A 22866-nucleotide genomic window follows, 5' to 3' on the forward strand; every position below is an offset into this window, starting at 1 on the left:
AATACCTAGAAGTGGGATTGATCTAGCACACGGAAGGTCCAGTTGTATTATTTTTGAGGATTCTCCAGTCAGTTTTCTACAGATGCTGGACCAATTAAAATAATTATTAACAATGTAAAATGATTCCTTTTTCATTATTTATGAAAAACAGCTTTCAGGTAAAACTTCAGTTTTTATAATGTTTACTTCTAAATGAAAAGGAAGCTATTTTTGTAGCTGGGGATATTGCTCGATCAGTAGAATGCAGGACTTGAATGAAGGAGTCCCCAAGTATAATTCCCAGACAGGGCAGTATTTTGGTTTGTCTCTTCCTCTCATGAAATAAACAGATCTTTAACAAATACATAGAAAGCTATTTTCCTTTTTCACCATATCCCCAATGTACGTAAGAGAAAGTCATACTATGCATACTTTCACTTGAGCTGCAGTGTTTTCCATTCCGCGGCCATGAGTCTCTTTCCGCTTATCTGCAACCTCCCGCTGTTTTTGGAGAGCATCTTTGAGACGCTTGTTGGCAGCTGCTGCCTAAATAAAAACAGCCCATAGCGATATTGAATTGAAGGGTAAAAAAGAAATTCTAATTATAGCATATTAGTTAAAGAAAAATTTTATTTAAGTCTATAGGAACCAGGTCTATACATTTTCATGTACATAATATTGGTGAACAGCAATAGTTTTAGACCCTAGCACATGTATACCTTTTAAGAAAGTGTCATAAATTAAAAATGTTGGTGTTACCTACCAACATTACTTTTTTTTTTAAAGAAGCAAGCCCAATTAGGAAAAAAAACCCTATTTCTAATAGTAACACTTCATCAGGTTCTTACCTGCTCACATTTCATGATATGTAAACAGTATTCAAGGATTAGGAATTGCTGGTGAAGATTGGAATCTCTGGTTTCTCAGGATACTGGCTCATTACATAACTTTGTCTGCAGCATACTTGACCCAAAAGACTGAATTCTTTTTTATATTTATTTATTAGATAGAGACAGAAATCGAGAGGGGAGGAGATAGAGAGGAAGAGAGACAGAGAGACACCTGCAACACTGCTTCACCATTCGTAAAGCTTTCCCCCTGCAGGTGGGGACTGGGGACTCGAACCTGGGTCCATGCACACTGTAATATGTGCGCTCAACCAGGTGTGCCACCACCTGGCCCCTAGACTAAATAGTCTTACCTCCTCAGTTTTACGTCTGAGAATATTAGCCTGTTTCTCAAAGTTTCTTTCAAGTTTGAGCAGTTCATATTGCCGTTTGCGATCCTGAGGGGAAAAAGTCAGATGTGTAATTGCTATTCATCTCAGTGAAATAAACCCAAAACTAAAGAGTTTTTCAATGGTATAGGCATTATGAAAAATAGTATAAGACTTTCTCAGAAGTTTAAAAGCCAAACTTCCATTTGACCCAGAAATTCCCCTCTGGGTATATAATCAAAGAAGATTAAAAAAAAATCACTATCTTGTTATCACCAAGGGCTTCACCACTCTAGGTTAAACTTCCCCCCCCCCAAATAAATAAAGTCACAGAAAGAAAGATAGAACAGCACTAAAGCTTCCCTCAATATGCCAGGAGCTGATCTGTAACTGGATCATGCACATACCAAAGCAAGTACCCTTCCAAGTAAACTACCTTGCCGACCCTGAAGTCACTATCTTAAAGAGGTGCATTTTCTTGTTCACTGAAGCATTATTTACAGTAGTTAAGATATGGAAACAACCATGTTGACAGATGAATGGATAAAATATGGAATACTGTTAAATAAATAATTAAAAATGTGACAGTTATGCATTGCTTAACATGACAGTGATAGGTTTAAAGAAATGCATTGTTAAATGACTTTGTCCTAGTGTCAACATCATAGAGATGTTTAAGACTGTCAACATGAATGGTATGACTGTACTATAGCTATGAGGTCACCAGGAAGTAGGAATTTGGGGATCACTGTCACATACATTGTTGGATGTAATATTATTCAGCCACAAATAAGGGCATTCTGCCATTTTCAGTAATATGGATGACTCTGCAGGTCATTATGCTCAGTGAAATAAACCAGAGAAAGATAAATATTCTATGATCTCACTTATATGTGGAATCTAAAAGAAAAAACTGACCTCAAAGAACCAACCAGAATAGAACAGTGAATGGGTGGGTGAGTGTGTAAAATGGGGTGAGATTAGTTAGAGGTTATTTAATTGGTTTAAAGGTTAACTGGTTAACCAGTTCTCAGTAATATAAGTTCCGGGAATCTATGTATGTAACATAATACTGTATTATAGTATATACTTGAAAATTTCTGAGAGTAGATATTAAGTATTCCCATCATGTGGTCTGGGAGATGGCACAGTGAATAAAGCGTTGGACTCTCAAGCATGAAAATCTGAGTTCAATCCCCGGAAGCACATGTACCAGAGTGATACCTGTTTTTCTTTTCCTCTCTCTCTCCTCATATCTTTCTCATTAATAAATAAATAAAATATTTGAAAAAAAAACCCTAAAAGTATTCCCATTAAGTCTTCCCATATACGAACATGGAGATCCTTTGCATTTATTTAGATGTTTAATACAATGATGATTTGTAGTTTCTAGTGTATACATTTTACACTTCTTTTCCTAAGTTTATTCCTAAACATGTCACCCAAATTGATGTTTGTATGAATGGAATTGTTTTCATAGTTTCATTTTCAAAATGTTGCTTGTGAGGCTGGGGAGACAAGATCATGTCACCTGATAATAGAGACACTTTACTTCTTATTTTCTAATCTAGATAACTTTTAAAAAAATTTCTTTCCTAAGTGCCCTGGCTAGACTCACCAGGAACATGTTGAACAGAAGGGGCACTAATAGATATCCCTATCTCACTTGTTATCTCAGGGGGAAGTATTCTATATTTCACCAATAAGTATATTATCTGTATATACACCAGTTTCTGTGAGAGAGAGCTTATGTGCACACGTATCCATAAACTACTGCAAAATATATACCTGAAAGCAGGATACACTAGAGTTTGCAGTGAGTACCTCCCTAACACTTCCTCTCCACTATTCCAAGCTTGGGATCCATGATTGCTCAACAAATTGTTTGGCTTCATATGTTAACTCTGTTTTCAATCACCAGGTTCCAGATGCCACCAGGATGCTGGCTAGGCTTCCCTGGATTGAAGACCCCACCAATGTGTCCTGGAGCTCAGCTTCCCCAGAGTCACACCCTACTAGGGAAAGAGAGAGGCAGACTGGGGGTATGGACCGACCAGTCAACGCCCATGTTCAGCGGGGAAGCAATTATAGAAGCCAGACCTTCTACCTTCTGCATCCCTCAACGACCCTGGGTCCATGCTCCCAGAGGGATAGAGAATGGGAAAGCTATCAGGGGAGGGGGTGGGTTATGGGGATTGGGTGGTGGGAACTGTGTGGAGTTGTACCCCTCCTACCTTATGCTTTTATTCACTAATCCTTTCTTAAATAAAAAATTAAATTAAAAAAAAAAAGTTAGACAAAAAGCAAAAAAAAAAAAATTAAATAAATGGTATATATGAGTTTGAGGAAACACCCCATTACACCTACTTTTTTTTAGTGTTTTCGTTAAATACTTGCTGTGTTTATTGTAACTGTCATTTATTTATTTTTTAAACTTTATTTTATTTTTTAATTTATTTATTTATTCCCTTTTGTTGCCCTTGTTTTATTGTTGTATTTATTATTGTTGTAGTTATTGATGTTGTTGATAGGACAGACAGAAATGGAAAGAGGAGGGGAAGACAGCGAGGGGGAGAGAAAGACACCTGCAGATCTGCTTCACCACCTGTGAAGGGACTCCCCTACAGGTGGGAACCGGGTGCTCGAACCGGGATCCTTATGCCGGTCCTTGGACTGGTCCTTGCACTTTGTGCAACTTGCGCTTAACCCGCTGTGCTACCACCTGACTCCCCCATAACTGTCATTTATTTATTGATATTGTGTCTTACATTGATTTTTCAGATGTTAAAAGATGTTTGCATTTTTCAGAAAAACCTAAATTAGTCATGGTATATCATTCTTCTGTCATATGTAGCTGGATTCAGCTTGCTAGTACTATGTTAAGGACTTTCACATCAATATTCATAAGAGATACTACTTGACTTGTAGTCTTTATATAGCCTTAGTATGATGGAAATGCTTGCCTTAAAAAATTGAGTTGGTGGGGAGGGGCAGTGAAGTACCTGGTTAAGTGCCCACAGTATGAAGCATAAAGACCTGTGCAAGGGTCTGAGTTCAAGACACTGGCTCCCCACCTGCAAGTGGGGGATGCTTCACAAACAGCAAAGAAAGTCTGCAGGTGTTTTTCTAGCCCCTCTCTATTTCTCCCTCCTCTCTCTGTCCTATGCAATAAAATGGAAAAAAATGTCATCAGGAGCAGTGGATTTATAGTGCTGGCACTGAACCCCAGTAGTATTCCTGGTGGCAAAAAAAAGAGAGAGAGAGAGAGAAGTATTCCTTTCGCTTGTTTTTTGGTATAGTTTCTGGAAAAAACATTTCTCCTTTTTTCATTTTATTTATATCATATGAGAGTTGAATGAACGAGAAGGAGAAGTAGAAGAGAAAGAGGAGCCAGAGTATTCTAGACGTTAAGCTGGGGTTTGAACTGTAGACCTCAAGCTTATAAACCCAGTGCTCTACCAGCTGAATTACTTTCCCAGCCATGCTTCTGTTCTTTTTGTCACTAGGATTACTGCTGGGGGTCTGATGTCTGCATGACTGCACCTTACCTTGTGGCCTTTTATTTTTAAGGATTAAAGGGAGAAGGAGAGGGAGAGGGGGAGAAGGGGAGGGGGGAGGGAAGAGAGATTGGGTAGACATCTAGAACACTGATTGTTCCACTGCTAGTGAAGCTTGCCCCCTGCAAGTTGGGGAGCAGGAGCTTTGAATAAGGTCCTTGTGGATAGTGATGTGTGTGCTCTCTACTGGGTGAGCTATCACCTGTTCACCTGTCACTTCCCCCAACTGAGCACATCATTCTAGAATTTAATATTTTCTTCTACCTAAGCTTTGGTTTAATTTTTTTTCTCTGTATCACTGTCTTAATGTAGATGGTGAACTTACTGATTTGAGGTCTTTCATCATTTTCAGTAGTCATAAATTATAAATCACTATAAATTTATTTCTTGGGGGCCAGGCGGTGGCACACCTGGTTAAGTGCACACACTATAGTACGCAAGGACCCGGGTTCAAGTCCCTGGTCCCCACCTGCAGGGGGAAAGCTTCACGATTGGTGAAGCAAGGCTGCAGGTGTCTGTCTCTCTCCATCTCTATCTTCCCTTCCCCTCAATTTCTCTCTGTCTCTAATAATAAATAAAGTTTAAAAAAAAGAATTAAAAAAAAGTTAGAAAAAAATTACTTTTGAACAGTATTTTAGCTGCATTCCAAAAGGTTTGTGTATTTGTCTTTGTTCAAATTTATCTTAAATTTTTACTGTGATTTCTTTTTGATCCACTATTTAACTGAGACTGAGTTTTACATATTTCTTTGTTGTTGATTTATTTCATTGCATTGTGTCTGGAAAAATATGTTGGGGCACCGGGTGGTGGCACAGTGGGTTAAGCGCACATGGCATGAAGTGTAAGAACCAGCATAAGGATCCAGGTTCAAGCCCCTGGCTCCCCACCTGCAGGGGGGTCGCTTCACAAGCGGTGAAATAGGTCAGTAGGTGTCTTTCTCTCCCCTTCTCTATCTTCCCCTCCTCTCTCCATTTCTCTCTGTCCTGTCTGACAATAACAACAATAATGACAACAGCAACGATAAACAACAAGGGCAACAAGAGGGGAAAAAATAGCCTCCTGGAGTAGTGGATTTGTGATGCAGGCACCAAACCCCAGCGACAACCCTGGAGGCAAAAATAAATAAATACATAAATGCATAAAGGTAATTTCATATCAATTAAAAAAATTAAAAAAGAAATTATGTTGTTGAAGTATCAAAAATTTTATTGAGGCATATGTTATATCTTAACCTAGTCTATCTTGGATAATATTCCATATATATATATATACTGTGCTTGGTTAGAGAATTCTATAGATGTTTGTTAGGTATAGGCAGTTTATAATATTGTTAGTCTTATTGCCGATTTTGTCTCTAGTTGTTTTATCCATGAGTTAAAGGGGGTTACTGAAGCCTCCAATCACTTTTGATACATCTATTTCTCTTTTATGTATTTTGGGCTTCTGCTGTTGGGTGCATTTTTAACAACTACTGCATTTTCAGGATGGTTTAATACTGCTATCATAAAACTCTCCTTTCAATTTCTACTAACATTTTGTGTTTTGAAATGTACTCATCTGTATAGTAACTTCAGCTCATTTATTATGTATGGGTGTTTAAAAGGCAGCTCTTTCTCCATTCTTTCACTGTCAACTTCTTTTTAGGAGGGGAAGACAGAGAGGGGGAGAGAAAGATAGACACTTGCAAATCTGCTTCACCGCTTGTGAAACGACTCCCCTGCGGGTGGGGAGCCAGGGGCTCAAACTGGGTTCCTTATGGTGGTCCTTGCGTTTTGCGCCACCCACACTTAACCCACTGCGCTACTGCCCAACTCCCTCTTAACCCTTTCAAAAGTATTATTATGCATATTACATCCATATGTAACCTAAAAAATTTAATTATTACTTTACAAATTGTATGTTCTTTAAACAAGCTGTGACTAAGGGAGAGCAAGTATATATTTATAGTTTGTTCTTATGTTCTTTCTATTTCTGATTCTCCTCATTTCTTCCTGTAGATTTACATTACCATCTGATGTCATTTCCTTGTTCAAACATAAGTGTTCCCAGACACCAACTTTGTTCTTGTTGTCAAACATATTATTTTTATTTATTTATTTTTTATTTTAAAATTTATTTATTGGGGGACTAATGGTTTATAGTCGATAGTAAAAATACAGTGCATGTGTAACAGTTCCACATAACATTTCAACCCCACTAGGTGCTCCTCTGTCATTGTCAAACACATTATATTTCTCCACGTTACAGGGCCTCATATGTACAAGATCCTCATTTTACCTGCTGAACCACTTCCCTAGTTGACTATTTTTTATAGAACCAATGCCTCACGCATGCATTATTTTACAGCTATAAAGCACTATTTTATTCAGCTAGAGAACTGAGTAGGGGAAATACCACAGCACAAAGCTTCCACTATTGTCATATTTCTTCCCATGGGGTGATGGGGCTCAAATCTGGGTCTTGGACATGGTAATGTAGGTGCTCTACCCAGTGAACTGTATCTCTGCCACTGTGGTTGCTTTTTAAATAAGTTGAGAGAAGGAAAAGAAAAATGCAACTGCATTCTTTAAAAAAACTTTTTATTGGTGATTTACTATAGATTTACAAATAAAAAATTTTATAATTACAATTATAATTCTATAATTCCATACTATTCCCACCATCGGAGTTCTGTATCCCTAACACCTCCATTGGAAACTACAGTAGTTCTTTTAAGATCACTGATATGGACTGATTCTCTATCTACCTATATGTATATATTTCCCCCATTTTTTTTCAGCTGTCTTACCTTCACTTCCTTTCTGAGTCACCTTTACACCTACTACTACTTCTTGTCTTTCCTTTTTTCCTCCTCTCTCTCAGATAAGAGAAACAATGCCTGTCTTTCTCTGGTATATCCCAGACTTGATTTCCTTTCATTGATGGAATAAAAACAAGATTGCTGCTAACAAATGTTTTGGGTCCTGGTGGTGCAATTATATTCTACATAATACTTTTATACATGTTTTTTTTTGTATGTGTATTTAAATTAATGTCTGGTATTATTTGTTTTCAACCCAAAGAAGTCCTCTTAGTATTTCTTAGAAGGAAAGTCTGCCAAAAGCAAACTTACATAGCTTTTATCTGGAAACATCTTTAATTTGCCTTCATTTCTGAAAGAAAACTACTGTCAATAAGATACTTGGATGATCTTTTATTGCAGAACTTGAATAAGTTGCCTCATTACCATCGTCTCTGAGGAGAAATCAGCTGTTAATTTTACTAAGGCTTTAGGGCCTGGTGATGGTGCACCTGATTAAGTTCATGTATTACCATGCACAAGGACCTGAATTCAAGTCTCCAGTTCCCACATGCAGGGGGAAAGATTCATGAGCAGTGAAATAGTGCTGCAGGTACCTCTCTCTCCCACATGCTCCCTCTCAATTCCTCCCTGTTCTATCAAATAAGGTTTGAAAAAATAAATGAAATGTTTATAATTTTTAACTAAGACAATGTATTTAAAGGTTTTTTAAAATGTGAATTTTAATTAATCAATCTATTTAATTTATTTATTTGATAGAAACAGAGAAATTGAGATGAAGGGGGAGAGAAAAAGAGACACCTGCAGGACTGTTTTACCACTTTTGAAGGTTTCCTACTGTGGGTGGGGATCAGGGACTTGAACCTGGATCTTTAAGCATTGTAGCATGCACTCAACCAGGTATGCCCTCACCTAGCCCCTTAAAATAATTTTTAATCTCACTAATTTCAAGTTTTATTTCTTTGTCTTTCAATTTTTTCATGTTTCAATGTGGAACTCTTTGAATTTATCCTATTTAAAGTCCTCCGAGCTTCTTGGACTCACAGATTGATGTTTTTCATCATATTTGGGAAGCTCTCAATAATTATAACTAATGATTTTCCTCATGGAAATGTCTTCTTCTGCTTTCCACTAAAATATCCATAGTTTTTAACAGCATCCATAGATTGCTATACGGAAATAAAGCCAGTCCCCTTAGGGAAAACTGCATTTCAATGTCTCTTTCCTTAGGCAGAGTCTCTGCACTGATGCTTAAAATCTAGAGGTAGGATTAACAGCCCATTTCTAGGAGTGACATCTAATTCTATGAGCAGTAGGTTGGGTAGGGGAAGTATACCCTATTTTTTCAGGCTTACCTCTCCTGACCTGAATCCCACATCCTAATGAGATGGATTAAGTTAATCAGGTCTCAGTATTCCTATAAGGTAGAACTTCAACATTACACATGGGAGCTAGTAGAAGGGACTCCTAGACCTCTTGGATGCTCTTGCTTGAAAATGAACTTTAACAACAACATATGGAACTAAATGGAATGAAACCAGCAAAACCACAGTTATAGACTGAAAGCTTGGGGATAAAAGGGAGGGATTTAAGTGGGGTTCAAATGTTCATTTTTTGCTGTGCTGACTCCCTGGCCATCCAAGAAGTTTTAATGGTGGTTTTTATTAATTTAACAAATTGCGTATGATTTGTTGGATTAAGAGTCTACAAAACTCCCCACAATCATCCAAAAGTACTTTTTTCATTTCCTGACCTAATATATCACATCCTGCCAAACCAAAATTTTCACAAATCAATGTCCTTTCTAGGAACATTGCTGACTACTCAAATTTAGCCCCTAAATATATTTCATTTATTTACTTTTTTGTTTAGGGAAATTATTTATTCTCAGTTCTATTTACATAAAAGACCCTTGAGTGATATTTGTGGCTAGAGAACCGATGGGTGGTCTCTATAAGCTCAGAAGGCTCCTGGAAGACCCCATTCTTTTCCTACCTTGGAGCCTCCTTGATGCTATTCCCTCTATGTGGGATAGCTTCCCCTTCCTCTTCATGGGTCAGCTCCTCACCATCTTTCTGGTTCACCCTGACAGTCACCTCTAATCAGAGACTACACTGATCACTCTGTCTAAGCAGGTGCTTCTCACCAGTCTTTCAGACATTTTCCTTTCCTTCCCTCTTTTCTTTTTTTTAAATATTTATTTATTTTTCCTTTTGTTGCCCTTGTTGCTTTATTGTTGTTGTTATTGATGTCCTTGTTGTTGGATAGGACAGAGAGAAATGGAGAGAGGAGGGGAAGACAGAGAGGGGGAGAGAAAGATAGACACTTGCAGACCTGCTTCATCGCTTGTGAAGCCATCCCCCTGCAGGTGGGGATGCCGGGGGCTCGAACCAGGATCCTTACGCCGGTCCTTGCACTTTGCACCACATGTGCTTAACCCGCTGCACTACTGCCCGACTCCCTCCTTCCCTCCTTCTCTGCCTGCCTGCCTGCCTGCCAGGGCTCTGCTAAACTCTGGCTTCTAATAATATTGAGGTTTGAACCACAAACCTTTGGTGTCACAGATATGAAGATCTTTCTGTATAATCCCTACCTCCCTCAGATATATTTTTCTAATGTAATACTTAGCTAGTATCACTCTGTGCCTCAAAAAATCTAAACACTCTTTACATTGCTAATAAAATAAAATTCAAACTTTTGAAATCTTTAATGATCTAGTTTCAATTTGTTTTACTCAACAAAATGTTCTACTACTACCCTTCATCCCAGTTATTATTTCTGTGTCTTTGATCTTTCTGTTCATCTATCTAGGTAATGAATTTCATTAACTGTGGTTTGTCTGAAAAGCTTGCCAAGACTCTTCCATACGTCACTGATAACTTAGCTGGTATCTTGGGGGAACTGGTAAAATAGCTCACCTGGGTTGTGTGCTGTTTTGTCATGTGCATAACCCAGGTTCAAGATGACCACTGCCACACTCAAGGAAGTTTCTGTACTATGGTCTTTCTCCTCTCTCTCTCTCTCTCTCTCTCTCTCTCTCTCTCCCTCTCCCTCTCCCCCTTCTGTCTCTATTTTTAAAACTTAATTATTACTTAATTTTGGATAAATACAGAAAGAAGTTAGAGAGGGAGAGGGAGAGGGAAAGAAGGAGAGGGAGGGGCCTGAAGTACTGTTTCACCACTTGTGAAGCTTCCCTGCTGTATGTGGGGTCTGGAGGTCTTGAACCTGGATCTTTGTACAATGTAATGTGTACAATCAGGTACACCAAAAGCTGCCACCCCACTCCCTCCCTATCTCTATTACTCTTTTTATTTTTAAGTATTCTTCGGTCTTTTCCATTTAGAACTCTGACTATGATCTACTTGTACTTTCTAGCCATTAGATTTTTTGTTGAGAAATCAGCTAGTAGTTTTATGGGAGCACTATTATGGGTGACTCTAGTTGCTTTTAACATTCTTTTTTACCTTGATCTTTGGCATTTTATTATGTGCTTTGGTGAGCACTGGTTTGAATTTACTTTTCTCAGAGTTCATAGAGCTTCCTAAATCTGTGTGTTTACTTTCTTCTTCAATTTGAGCTTTTCAGCTAATATGTCTTCAAATAAGAATTTTGTCCTTTCAGCTCACCCTTCCCTTTCTGACACTCCTATGATACAAATGCTGTTGCTCTTGATGTTATCACATACTTCTCTTATATTATCTTAATTTGTTTTAGTTCTTTTTTCTTTTTTTTTTGCCTCCAGAGTTACCGCTGCGACTTGGTGTCTGCAGTACAAATCCACTGCTCCTGGTGGCCATTTTTTTTTCTGTTTTATTAGATAGGACATAAAGAAACTGAGAGAGGAGGGGAGGAATAGAGATCCAGGTACTAGGGTACTGGGAGGCTAAAGGAGTCGGGCCATGATGTGGGATCATGGGCAGTCCAGAATAGCATAACAATTGTGCTATCTACCTACCCTTGCCTGATATATTTTTAGCAATACCTCTCAGAATAGGAGCTATTCAGGTATCTATTTATTTTTATTACAATTGGAGTTGTGCTTCCATTTTTAATTACTTTGATATTTAATAATATTTGCCAAGTCCTTATCTATAATTCTTTATATTGTGGAAACACATACCAATTCTTAAGATAAGACATTATTTTTACTTCCCAAGGTATCTAGTGCATAGTAGATAATTAACAAATAGCTGATAAATTCACAACTGTATCACATTTTTGGAAACACCAGTATTTGAATGTCATTTTTAAAATTATTATTATTATTTTTTATTGCCACCAGGGTTGTCACCAGAGCTTGGTGCTACTGGCACTATGAAATCACTGCTCCCAGTAGCCATTTCTTCCATTTTTTCCTTCTCCTTTCTATTATACTTGATAGGACAGAGAGACATTGAGGGGGAAGGGGAAATAAAGAAGGAGAAAGATACTTGCAGACACACTTCACCACTCGTGAATTCCCTCCACCCCCAAAGGTGGGAAGCAGGGACCTTGTACATGATAATATGTGCACTTAACAAGATGCATTACTGCCCTGCCCCTGAATAAAACTTTTAATGTCAGGAGTTAGTTGGTAGCGCAGCAGATTAAGCGCATGTGGTGCAAAGTGCAAGGACCAGCGTAAGGATCCTGGTTTGAGCCCCCCGGATCCCCACCTGCAGGGGGATTGCTTCACAGGTGGTGAAGCAAGTCTGCAGGTATCTATCTTTTTCTCCCCCTGTCTTCCCCTCATCTCTGTCCTATCTAACAATGATGACATCAGTAACAATAACTACAACACCAATGAAAAACAACAAGGGCAACAAAAGGGAAAATAAATAAATAAATATAAAAAAGGGAAAAAAAAAGTTTTAATGTTATCCCAGAAAAGGGTTTATTAGGTAAACCTTTGAGAAATTGCAGTTACTTACTCGTTCTCTTAACTGAATCACTTCCTTGTCTTTCTCATGCTTCCACTGTCTAAACTTCTCAGCATCCTCTTTAATCTGACGCATTAACTGTACTCGCTGGGTTTTCATCACCTGTTAAAAGAAAAAGCAGTAAAAGCATTAGTCATCTGCACTTATTTTAGTGTGATATTCCAATGGCTAACTGAACATTCAGAAGTGAGAAAACCCATAACCAACACAAAAAGGGCACCAACAGATTCTTTGATTAGGCTTGCAATATTCCTCACTATGCTTGCACAAGACTTCTAGGTACAAGTTACACAAATGAATGTTCAGATAAAATGGAAAGAAAAAAATGTACCAATGTACCTACAAGCTAAATCTAACTCTAAATTCATTTTATGTAAATACATTTTTAAGGAGACATGTACTAAGACTCAAGAGCGTATGCACCAAACAACCAATTTCTTCTTTTTAAAAAATATTTTATTTATTTATTCATGAAGATAGAAGGAGAGAGAGAGAGAACCAGACATCACTCTGGTGCATGTGCTGCCGGGGATTGAACTCAGGACCTCTTGCTTGAGAATCCAATGCTTTATCCACTGTGCCACCTCCCAGACCACAACCATTTTATTCTAAAGGTTTCAGTATAAGTAGACTATAACTACCATCTTGCAGATGTCAGAAGCTGAACATTCAATAACTAAAAAATTTACTTAGGAATCTATCATCATGATGAAATTACATATCATTCAGAGTGGTCAGGATACCACCACTAAATATTAAAATGTCCTTGTTATTTGATTTCAGAACAGAACATTAAAGTCAGGATGTTAAAATATGATTTTTAGTCAAATTCAGATGGTTATGAACACAATAACCCATAAAATGAATATCTGTGGAGATTCACATACTTGAAATGGCAACTCCACCTCCTGATTTCTCACGTAAAAACATCTCTGTAGTACATTTCTAAATAGGACACATTTTTTTAAGTTTCAATCATGTAAATGCAAGAATAGAAGTTTATTACCTGTATCTCCTGGTTCAGTTTGAAGACAGTATTCTCTGAAGATTCTTTTAGCTTCAGAAGTTTGGACTGTTCATTAAGCTTCTTCTTCAGATCAGCTATTTGACCTTCTAGCTCTTGGAGACGTTTGCGACGACGCTCACTCAACCTAAACAAAGGGTTTAGTGAATAAACACCACCAACAGCAAAGTCCAACTTTAGACGACCTCTAGGTTCACAGCCCTGACACACACACACACACACACACACACACACACGGTTATCAGCTACATAGCCATCTTAAAATAGCAAATACCATTCAAGTAATGATCTCAGTAGTGGAGATTAATAAAAAAAAGAATAGGACAAAAATTTAATAGATGACAATATAGCTGTCCCAATACATCACACCTTTATATGAAATGCCTTGGATTCACCTGTATATCAGATTTCAGGCTCAGGGGAAAAAAGAAAAAATATGCCTACTCGCTATCTACAAAATGGAGTACCCCCCAACTCTTCATCTGTACTGTTCCAGCATTTATGTCCATGATTAGTCAACAATTTGTTTCAATTTGTTTGGCTTTATACGTTAACTCTCTTTTCAACCACCAGGTTCCAGGTGCTAGTATGATGCCGACCAGACTTCCCTGGACAGACAATACAATCAATGTGTCCTGGAGCTCCACTTCCCCAGAACCCTTCCCCACTAGGGAAAGAGAGACAGCCTAGGAGTATGGATCGACCTGTCAATGCCCATGTTCAGTGAGGAAGCAATTACAGAAGCCAGACCTTCAACCTTCTGCATCCCACAATGACCTTGGGTCCACACTCCCAGAGGGTTAAAGAATAGGAAAGCTATGAGGGGAGTTGATTGGATAAGGAGTTCTGGTGGTGGGAATTGTGTGGAGTTGTACCCCTCTTATCCTATGGTTTAGCCAATGTTTCCTTTTTAAAAATATTGATTTATTTATTTTCCCTTTTGTTGCCCTTGTTTTGTATTATTGTTATAGTTATTGTTGTTGTTATTGATGTCATTGTTGCTGGATAGGACAGACAGAAATGGAAAGAGAAGGGAAGACAGAGAGGGGGAAGAGAAAGATAGACACCCGCAGACCTGCTTCACTGCATGTGAAGCGACTCCCCTGCAGGTGGGGAGCCTGGGGCTTGAATCAGGATCCTTACTAGGTCCTTGCGCTTATTGCCACCTGCGTTTAACCCACTGCGGTACTGCCCGGGTTAAATAAAATTTTATAAATAAAATTCCTTTTTATAAATAAATTTTTTTTTAAAAAAAGAAATGTCTTTTTGGGTTTTTCACATTACTTTATATGTAAGGAATAATTCTGATTGCTATACAAGTCTGAGACAGAAAGTAGACATTTAGTATAATTTTTAAAAAGATAAGCTTTATAGGCTGGGGAGATTGCATAATGGTTATGCAAAAAGCCATTCATGCCTAATGCACCAAAGGTCCCAGCCTCAATCCCCAGCACCACCATAAGCCAGAGCTGAGCAGTGCTATGGTAAAAAAAAATAATAGCAAAAAATAAATAAAAAGAAGAAAGGCAGACCAGTGAATAAGTCAGAGGTTTGAGGGAGAGTTGGATATTCTGATTACCATGGTTTTAGTCTCAACTCAGGCATATTTATATTGATTTTTCAATTGCTAACCTGGACATTTATTCACAAGCTAATTTACCATCATTACAGGGACAAAGAATCTGTTGCTGTGTGATGGGTCTGATAAACTTTCAAAATTCAGCTCAAATGTTAACATATCATAAAGCCTTCTTTGATCATGCCAGTCTGAATTGGTATCTCTCGCCTCTGAATTTTCTTTTTCCCCCCACTAGGACTTTGCTGAGGGGGTGATTTCCTCATGAATCTACGATTTCCAGCAGGCCCTTAAGCTCAAGGGTAAAAGAGAGGGAGAGTGGAAGAGAGGGATAAGGAGAGATATTGCAGCATTGCTTTGCTGCACAAGAGTCTTCCCCTGTGTATGTGCTCCCATGTGGTGGGCAGGGACTTGAACCCATGACCTCACACATGGTAAGTTTGCACTCTACTGGGTGAACCATCTCCTGGTCCTGCCTCTAAATTCTTAAAGCAATAACGGGCTAAGAAATATATTTGGCCACTAATCACAAGTTGTGGTATGGCATTCTTTTGCTACCATGAGATATAATTTAAAATCTCCGTAAATTTTCTTTTGATTAGGTCTCCTCTCTTCAACTAGTAGTAAATTCTAAGGGGACAGAAAATGGGTTACTTACTTCTCTAGTCCCTATACTGCTCCTCACATAGGAAGTAAGTGAAATAATATTCATTGACTTGCATTCTTACTTGGCTTGGTTGATATCCTTCTTAGTTGTTTGAAGTTCAAGAATCAATTCTTCCTTTTCTTTTTGTAGATTGATAACTTCTAATTCTAGAGTCTTTATGTTATCCTAGAAATGTTATTGGCCAGGGAGAGAAATTGTTATATGGCAAAACAAGAAAATTGCTTCCATGTTCTACATCTTAAGGAAATATGCATTCAATCTTATCACTTTATGTCTACTTTCAAAACATCTATACTTAACTTGACAGAGATTAAATTATAGAATGGGGAAAATGTGGACCTGTAATACAAAGGCCTGGGTTTGAACCTTAATGCACTTACTATCCATTATTTTAAGGAATGTCATTTTATCTCTTTTATTTTTGGTTCTGTGCAGAAAAAGTTAATATATTCTTCAAAGGCCTACTTGTTGCAGCTTGGGATGTAGTGCAGTGGCTAGAGCTTTGTATTCTCAAGCATAAGGACCCAAGCTTGATCCCTGACTTTGCAAGTGCCAGAGTGATGCTCTAGTTTTCATCCTTTCTCTCTCTCTCTCCCTCTCCCCCTCTGTCTCTCATTAATAGGTAAAATCATTAAAAGGAGGCCTACTTGTAAGGCTGGCTCTTTTGCTTGTGTCTAGATAATAGTATCCCAATATACCTAAATTATCTACACTATACAGGTTATTCTAGATGTCTGTTTTCCTTCTGTGAGTCTAAAGCTACCTAGAGAGAACATCTACATCTACACGAATAACCCCTGGCAAAATTTTTGCATTCCTTGGCTAAAGGAATCATCCTGACAGACAACATTTCACATAAGTTGTCATGACCCATTGCTAGAATTAAGTACATCGTTTGATATTCTGCTGGAAGAAGACTCTTAGAAACTTACACCTGTTTGTTTGTTTCTGTTTTTTAGTCTTTGTTCCATGTCCTTTATCTATTTGATGGTTTTGTATTGCATCCTTTTTTTTTTTAACTCTTTACTTTTCGGTTATTTTCTCTTACCTTTCATTCCCTCTTTTCAAGAACAATTGATTCCAAGGATAAAAAGAACAAGATGTATTATTATAATTAGAGCTATAGTTCATTGCTAGCATCTTCTCATAGGGTTAGGCATACAATGGCAAAATACAGGCCTTAGTGTTTCTAGGCAAGTGTATAAGAAGATAGAGATAACTGCTAAACCTTACCATTTTTTATCCTGGAAAAGTCAAAATACATTTGATCTAAGAGTCTGTGCTCTTTGATAAAGAATTTGGAGATCCTGATTATATTAAAAATAGATATGTCATATAATCCAGCAATTTCATTCCTTGGCATTTATGCAAAGTAAACAAAAATATTAATCTAAAAGATATATGAATATTATGTTTCTGGTAGCATTATTCACAGAAGCCAAGATTTGGAAAGAAACTAAGTGTCAAATACCAGATGAGTAAAAAGATTATATAATGCAATACTATCAGCTATAAGAAAGAATGGAATCATGCCTCTCGCTATAACATGGATGAAGCTGTAGAAGGTCATGTAACTCGAAGCCAGTCAAATACCAGATCATCTAACATGTGGGATATAAAGAACCAGAGCAAGAAAACAGAATTAAATTACATTAAATTGACTGTGCTATATACTGTTAACAAGGAGAAATTAAGCTACATATTTAACTTATTCCGTCCTGAAATTCCAAGTTAAGTGGCCAAAAAGTGGTGTCCTTTAACAAGGATGAAGAAACACACTTTTAGGAGAAGAAAATGATTAAATGGTAAATTACTTACTAGGACAGAAAAAGTTAAAATACGTCTTTTAATCAATTTACAGTGCATAACCAGAGAGAGAAGCAGAAATTTCCCTTTCACTCTTGCCACCATGGTTATTGCAGTAGTCCAGCCCTGGTAGACATTTTCCCCCTTTTTTCCTTCTTTCTTTTATTTGATAGGATGGGGGGCGAGAAATAGAGACAACTGCAACACTGCTTTACCACTGGTGAAGCTTCCCCCCAGCAGGGGCTTGAAAATGGGTCCTTGCCCATGGTAATGTATGTGATCACCTTGGTGTACCATCCCCAGGTCTGAAGTTTGCTCTCTAAAAAGGCTGATATTGACAGGCTGGACTCAAGACAGGAAACACAGTAGAAGACTTGGATAAAGTACTGTACTGTTAATAGAGATGAAATAACAGCCTGTATATAAATGAAGAGACTCCAATTCCCTTACTTTCTCTGGATTGCCAGAAATAGGGCATATCACCAATAGGTCCACACATCTCCAGGCAAGAGAAAGAAAAGACTGCTTCTCTGGAAACTGACCAGCTCAAAAGAAGTCCAGGTACACAAAACATCCTACTGGCTTTTAGAGCCTTAATATTAATTATGAATAGTCAAATACCAATGCAAATTTTAAGCCAATTTTAAAACCACTGAAACAAATTTAAAAAAGCTAAATTATGGGAGTCGGGTGGTAGCGCAGTGGGTTAAGCGCATGTGGCGTGAAGCACAAGGACCAGCATAAGGATCCCAGTTCAAGCGCCTGGCTCCCCACTTGCAAGGGATGTCACATCACAAGTGGTGAAGCAGGTCTGCAGTTGTCTATCTTTCTCTTCCCCTTCTCTCTCCATTTCTCTCTGTGCTAGCTAACAGCAACGACATCAATAACAACAACTATAACAACCATAAAAATCAACAAGGGCGACAAAAGAGAAAATAAGTAAATAAATATTAAAAAAAAAAACTAAATTAGGGCAGAAAACTAGCAATTCTACTATTAAATGAAATAGATTTTTAGGCAAAGAAATTGGTAAGAGACAGAGATGGACACTACATATTAGTTAATGGATCAGTTCAACAAGAAGATAGGCAGTTGCCATAAAATTCTAATTAAAATAGATCTGTGAAAAACAAAAGAAAAGAAGGCATAACCATCACCAATATATGTGCACATAATATGGGAGCAACCCAAACACAGAAAACAAATACTGATTGACCTCAATATTAACATAATAATAGGAGACCTTAATACACCACTCACATCAAGAGAAAGATCATCCAGACCCTCTCTCCCCCAAAAAATCTATAAAAAAAGAGATTTTTCACTATAGGGTACTGTTAAAAGAAATAGAAAAATGACATAAATAGTTGGAAGAACATTTTTTGTTCTTGGAGTCAGAGAATAAACAGTATTAAAATGAAGCAAAACCAGGAGATGGTGCAGTGGATAAGGCCTTGGACACTTAAGCATAAAGTGAAGCTACAGAGGAGATGAACTTAACATATATATTAAAATTTTTTTCATCCCAAAAGAAATGTAAGCATACTTTTGAACTGCACATGGAACATTTTCAAGAACTGGCCATGTGTTGGGGCACAAAGGCAACCTTAGTAAATATGTAAACACTGAGATTATAAAAAGTATTTTTCTGACCATGCAGCTGAGAGATTAGAAGTCAACCACAAAAAGAAAAGAAATCCCCTCAAAATATGGAGAGTAAATAATGTGGTTTTGAATAACACCCGGATCACTGAAGAATTCCAAAGAGAACTTAAAAAATGACTTGGAGAACAGAGAGAATAAGGAGACCAGCTATTAGACCTCTTGGAATACAGTAAAAGTTGTCCAAGAGGAAAATTTAGGCCCACATTAACAAACTAAGATTTCAAGTTAATTATCTTTGATCACAACTAACTACAAAAGGAGGAACAAGGAGATCCAAAAGCAGGAGGAAGGAAATAGTAAAAAAAAAAATCAGATAAAAATTAATGAAATAGAAACCAGAAAGATGATTCAGTAGACTGATTAAACCACAAAGAATTGGTTCTTTGAAAGGATAAACAGATAATCCACTGGCTAGATTTACCAAAAAAGAAAAAGAGTAAAAGATTGGGAAAAAAAATCTATCAGGAATGAGAAAGGTAAAATTAAAACTAAAAATAGGGGACAGAAGGCCTGGTATTAACTGGACAGCCACTTGTAGGAAAATAAAACTAGATCACTATTGAATACCATGAACCAAAATCAAATCAAAATGGGTCAAAGGCATAGATATTAGACCAAAATTTCTAAAATACATAAAAGAAAATATTGGAGAATCATTGCAGGATCTTAACATCAAAGATATATTTAGAGAGTAGAGTCCATGGGCATGTGAAATGAAAACAAGAGTAAATAAATGGTACAATATTAAAATAAAAAACTTCTGCACATCAAAAGCAAATTATACAAGGCTAACCAGGCAATCTAATAAATGGGAAAAATCATATACATATCACAGATCAGACAAGCAATTGCTACCAGACATCTATAAAGAAAAGGTATAGTTCAACAAAAGGAAACAAATAATAAACAAAAAAGTAGGCAAAGAAATGAACAGTCTTCTTTTTTAAAATAAATGTAATTTACTCATTTATTTATTTATTTTTATTTGTTTGCTAGGATCTATCTATCTATCATCTTCTAAAGAAGAGATAAACATGGCAAATGGGCATATGAAAAAAATGCTCCACCTCACTTGTCATCAGAGAAATTCAAATCAAAACTACACTAAGATTCTAGCTCACACCGTGAGAATGATTTCCATCAACAAAACAGGAAATGACTGGTGTTGGTGAGGCTGTGGAGAAAGGAGAGGCTCTATTACACTGCTGGTGGAAATGCAAAATGGTGCAGCCCCTCTGGAAGACTCTATTTAGCCGAAGGACATGCAAACACTTAGCCAAATGGACATATGCACCCTTATATTCATAGCCACATTATCCACCATAGACAAAGACTGGAAGTAGCCTAAATGTCCATCAACAGATGAATGATTAAAGAAGTGATGCCATGGGCCCCTGGAATATGCCTAAAATAGACCTACCAGCTTTTTCCAAAATGGAGACCACAAATCTTCATCTGCAATATCCTTGCCTTTAGGTTCATGATTAGTCAACAATTTGTTCTACACTATATCTTAACTCTCTTTCAGCCACCAGGTTCCAGATGATACCATGATGCCAATCCAACTTCCTTGGGTAGAGGACCGTAGCATGTGTCTTGGAATCCCACCTCCCCAGATCCCTGTCCCACTACGGAAAGAGAGACAGGCTGGGAGTATGAATTGATCTGTCACTGTCCATGTTCAGCGTATGAATTGATCTGTCACTGTCCATGTTCAGTGGAGAAGCAATTACAGAAGCCAGACCTTCCACCTTCTGCACTCCACAATGATCCTGGGTCGATACTCCCCAAGGGATAAAGAATAGGGAAGCTATCAAGGGAGGGGATTGGATATGGAGCTCTGGAGTGGGCATTGTACCCTTCCTATCCTATAGCACTGTCAATATTTCCACTTTATAAAAAATTAAAAAAAGAAGTGATGGAATATGTACACCATGAAATACTACTCTGTGGTTAAAAAAAAAAAAAAGGTGATGTGTGCCCTTTGTGATAAAGTGGACAGAACTGGAAGTAATTATGCTTAGTGAAATGAGAGGTGAAAGACTTCTACTGGATTATTTCACTCATATATGGAATCTAAAGGACTGGAATATATGACCCTAAAACAAACAAACTAAAACCAAACAAAAACAACTGTAATGCCCTGTTAAAACTATGATGGTTACCATTGGGAGTTGATAGGCAAAAAATTTTTGTGGTAGGTGTGGTGTGGAACTCTGTAGCCCTACAACCTTGCAACTTACTATAAATGATAAAAATCAAACAAACAAGTATTTTTTTAAAAGAAAGGAAGTGTTTATCCCAAGATATAGGGAAAAAAGCTGTACCCAAAAAAAGGGGGGTGCACATAGTACGAAAGCACAAGGATCTGAACAAGGATGCCAGTTTTAGCCCCTGGTGCACCCCCTGCAGGGGGGGTGGTCACTTCACAAATGGTCAAGTAGGTTTGCAGGTGTCTCTCTGTCTCTCGCCCTATCTCCCCCACTTCTCTCAATCTGTATCCTAATAAAAAAAAAGAAAAAAAAAAGCTGCATGGAGCCCCAGTGATAACCCTGGAGGCAAACAAACAAAAAAACAAAACAAAAAAGGAAAGGAAATAACCACAATATTCTGTATAGTATGTATGGTTCAGCTGAGAATCATTTAAATAATCATAAATATTTAAACACTAAATATTAATTTAATTAACATCGTGATATAACCACCTCGAATGATAAGAGTTGAGGCAGTATACATGGGTAGTTTTATAAGAAAGCTGTAGTCTCAGCTTCCATAGTTAAAAGTCAACTGATAATGTTTAGAATGATTACATCAATTTCATTGTTGTACCCACCCTTATCACAAAATTTAAAATTAATAGCTTAAAAAAAGTAAAGTACACATATGGCTAGCAGAATTGTTCATTTGGGTAGTTTGCCATATGCACTACCTAAGGTCAAGCTCAGTCTCTACCACACTGGAGGTGCGGTGCTGTCCCAGAGCCCCCATCCCTTTCCCTAGCTGAAAAAGTCAGCCTAAGAGTGAGAAAGCTGCAGAAATGACATAAAAATTTAAATATCAACCTAGGTAGGGCTTGGAAGTAGCTTACAGGGCAAAACATACCCTTTATCATACATGCAGATACAGGTTTGAGCTCCTGGCACCACATAGAAGCACCTACATAGTTTCACAAGTGGGAGAGCAGTACTGTGGTGTCTCTCTTCCTCTCCTATTCTCCTTGTCGTCTACCATCTGTCTAAGAAAAGGAGTCTGCAGAGTAGTAGAATCATGTAGGCATAGAAACCCAGTAATAACCAGGGTGGCAAAAACAAAGTATAAGCCTACAGAATAGTGAAAGTATTGGAATAATCTGCTTTTATCTTTCTGTATATTGTACTCTTTTGCTTTAAAAACTATACATGCCATTTGTTTGACATGAATAAAAATTAGGTTGTAAAAATAGTTTTAAAAGATAGTGATAGTAAAAAGGAAATTAAAACTCTACTGGCAGCTCAGTTATTATTAGGGGGTGACAGGGTATAGCTACATGGAAAAACAATCCTCCCCCCATAGCAGACACATTAGTATCTCTTTATCACTTATGGGAAATACAAGTGAAAATAAGATTTTAAGCAAAGGTGATTTTGTGGGTACCCTGAAAGCCAAAACTTCCTGAAA

At 37.6% G+C, this 22866-nt stretch overlaps 1 protein-coding gene across 2 annotated transcripts in view; it reads right to left on the bottom strand.

Moving 5' to 3' along the window:
* Window positions 1–22866, bottom strand: part of KIF4A (kinesin family member 4A) — a 131385-nt gene that overhangs the window by 36611 nt on the left and 71908 nt on the right. For both annotated transcript variants that reach the window (XM_007530760.3, XM_060182836.1), the window contains 5 exons: window positions 15800–15903; window positions 13478–13622; window positions 12463–12573; window positions 1181–1264; window positions 412–525 (listed from right to left, as the gene is read on the bottom strand). In XM_007530760.3, the coding sequence (XP_007530822.1) occupies window positions 412–525; window positions 1181–1264; window positions 12463–12573; window positions 13478–13622; window positions 15800–15903 (558 nt within the window). The remainder of the gene's footprint in view (window positions 1–411; window positions 526–1180; window positions 1265–12462; window positions 12574–13477; window positions 13623–15799; window positions 15904–22866) is intronic.

Source organism: Erinaceus europaeus, chromosome X (assembly GCF_950295315.1).
Source record: "Erinaceus europaeus chromosome X, mEriEur2.1, whole genome shotgun sequence".
NCBI lineage: Eukaryota > Metazoa > Chordata > Mammalia > Eulipotyphla > Erinaceidae > Erinaceus > Erinaceus europaeus.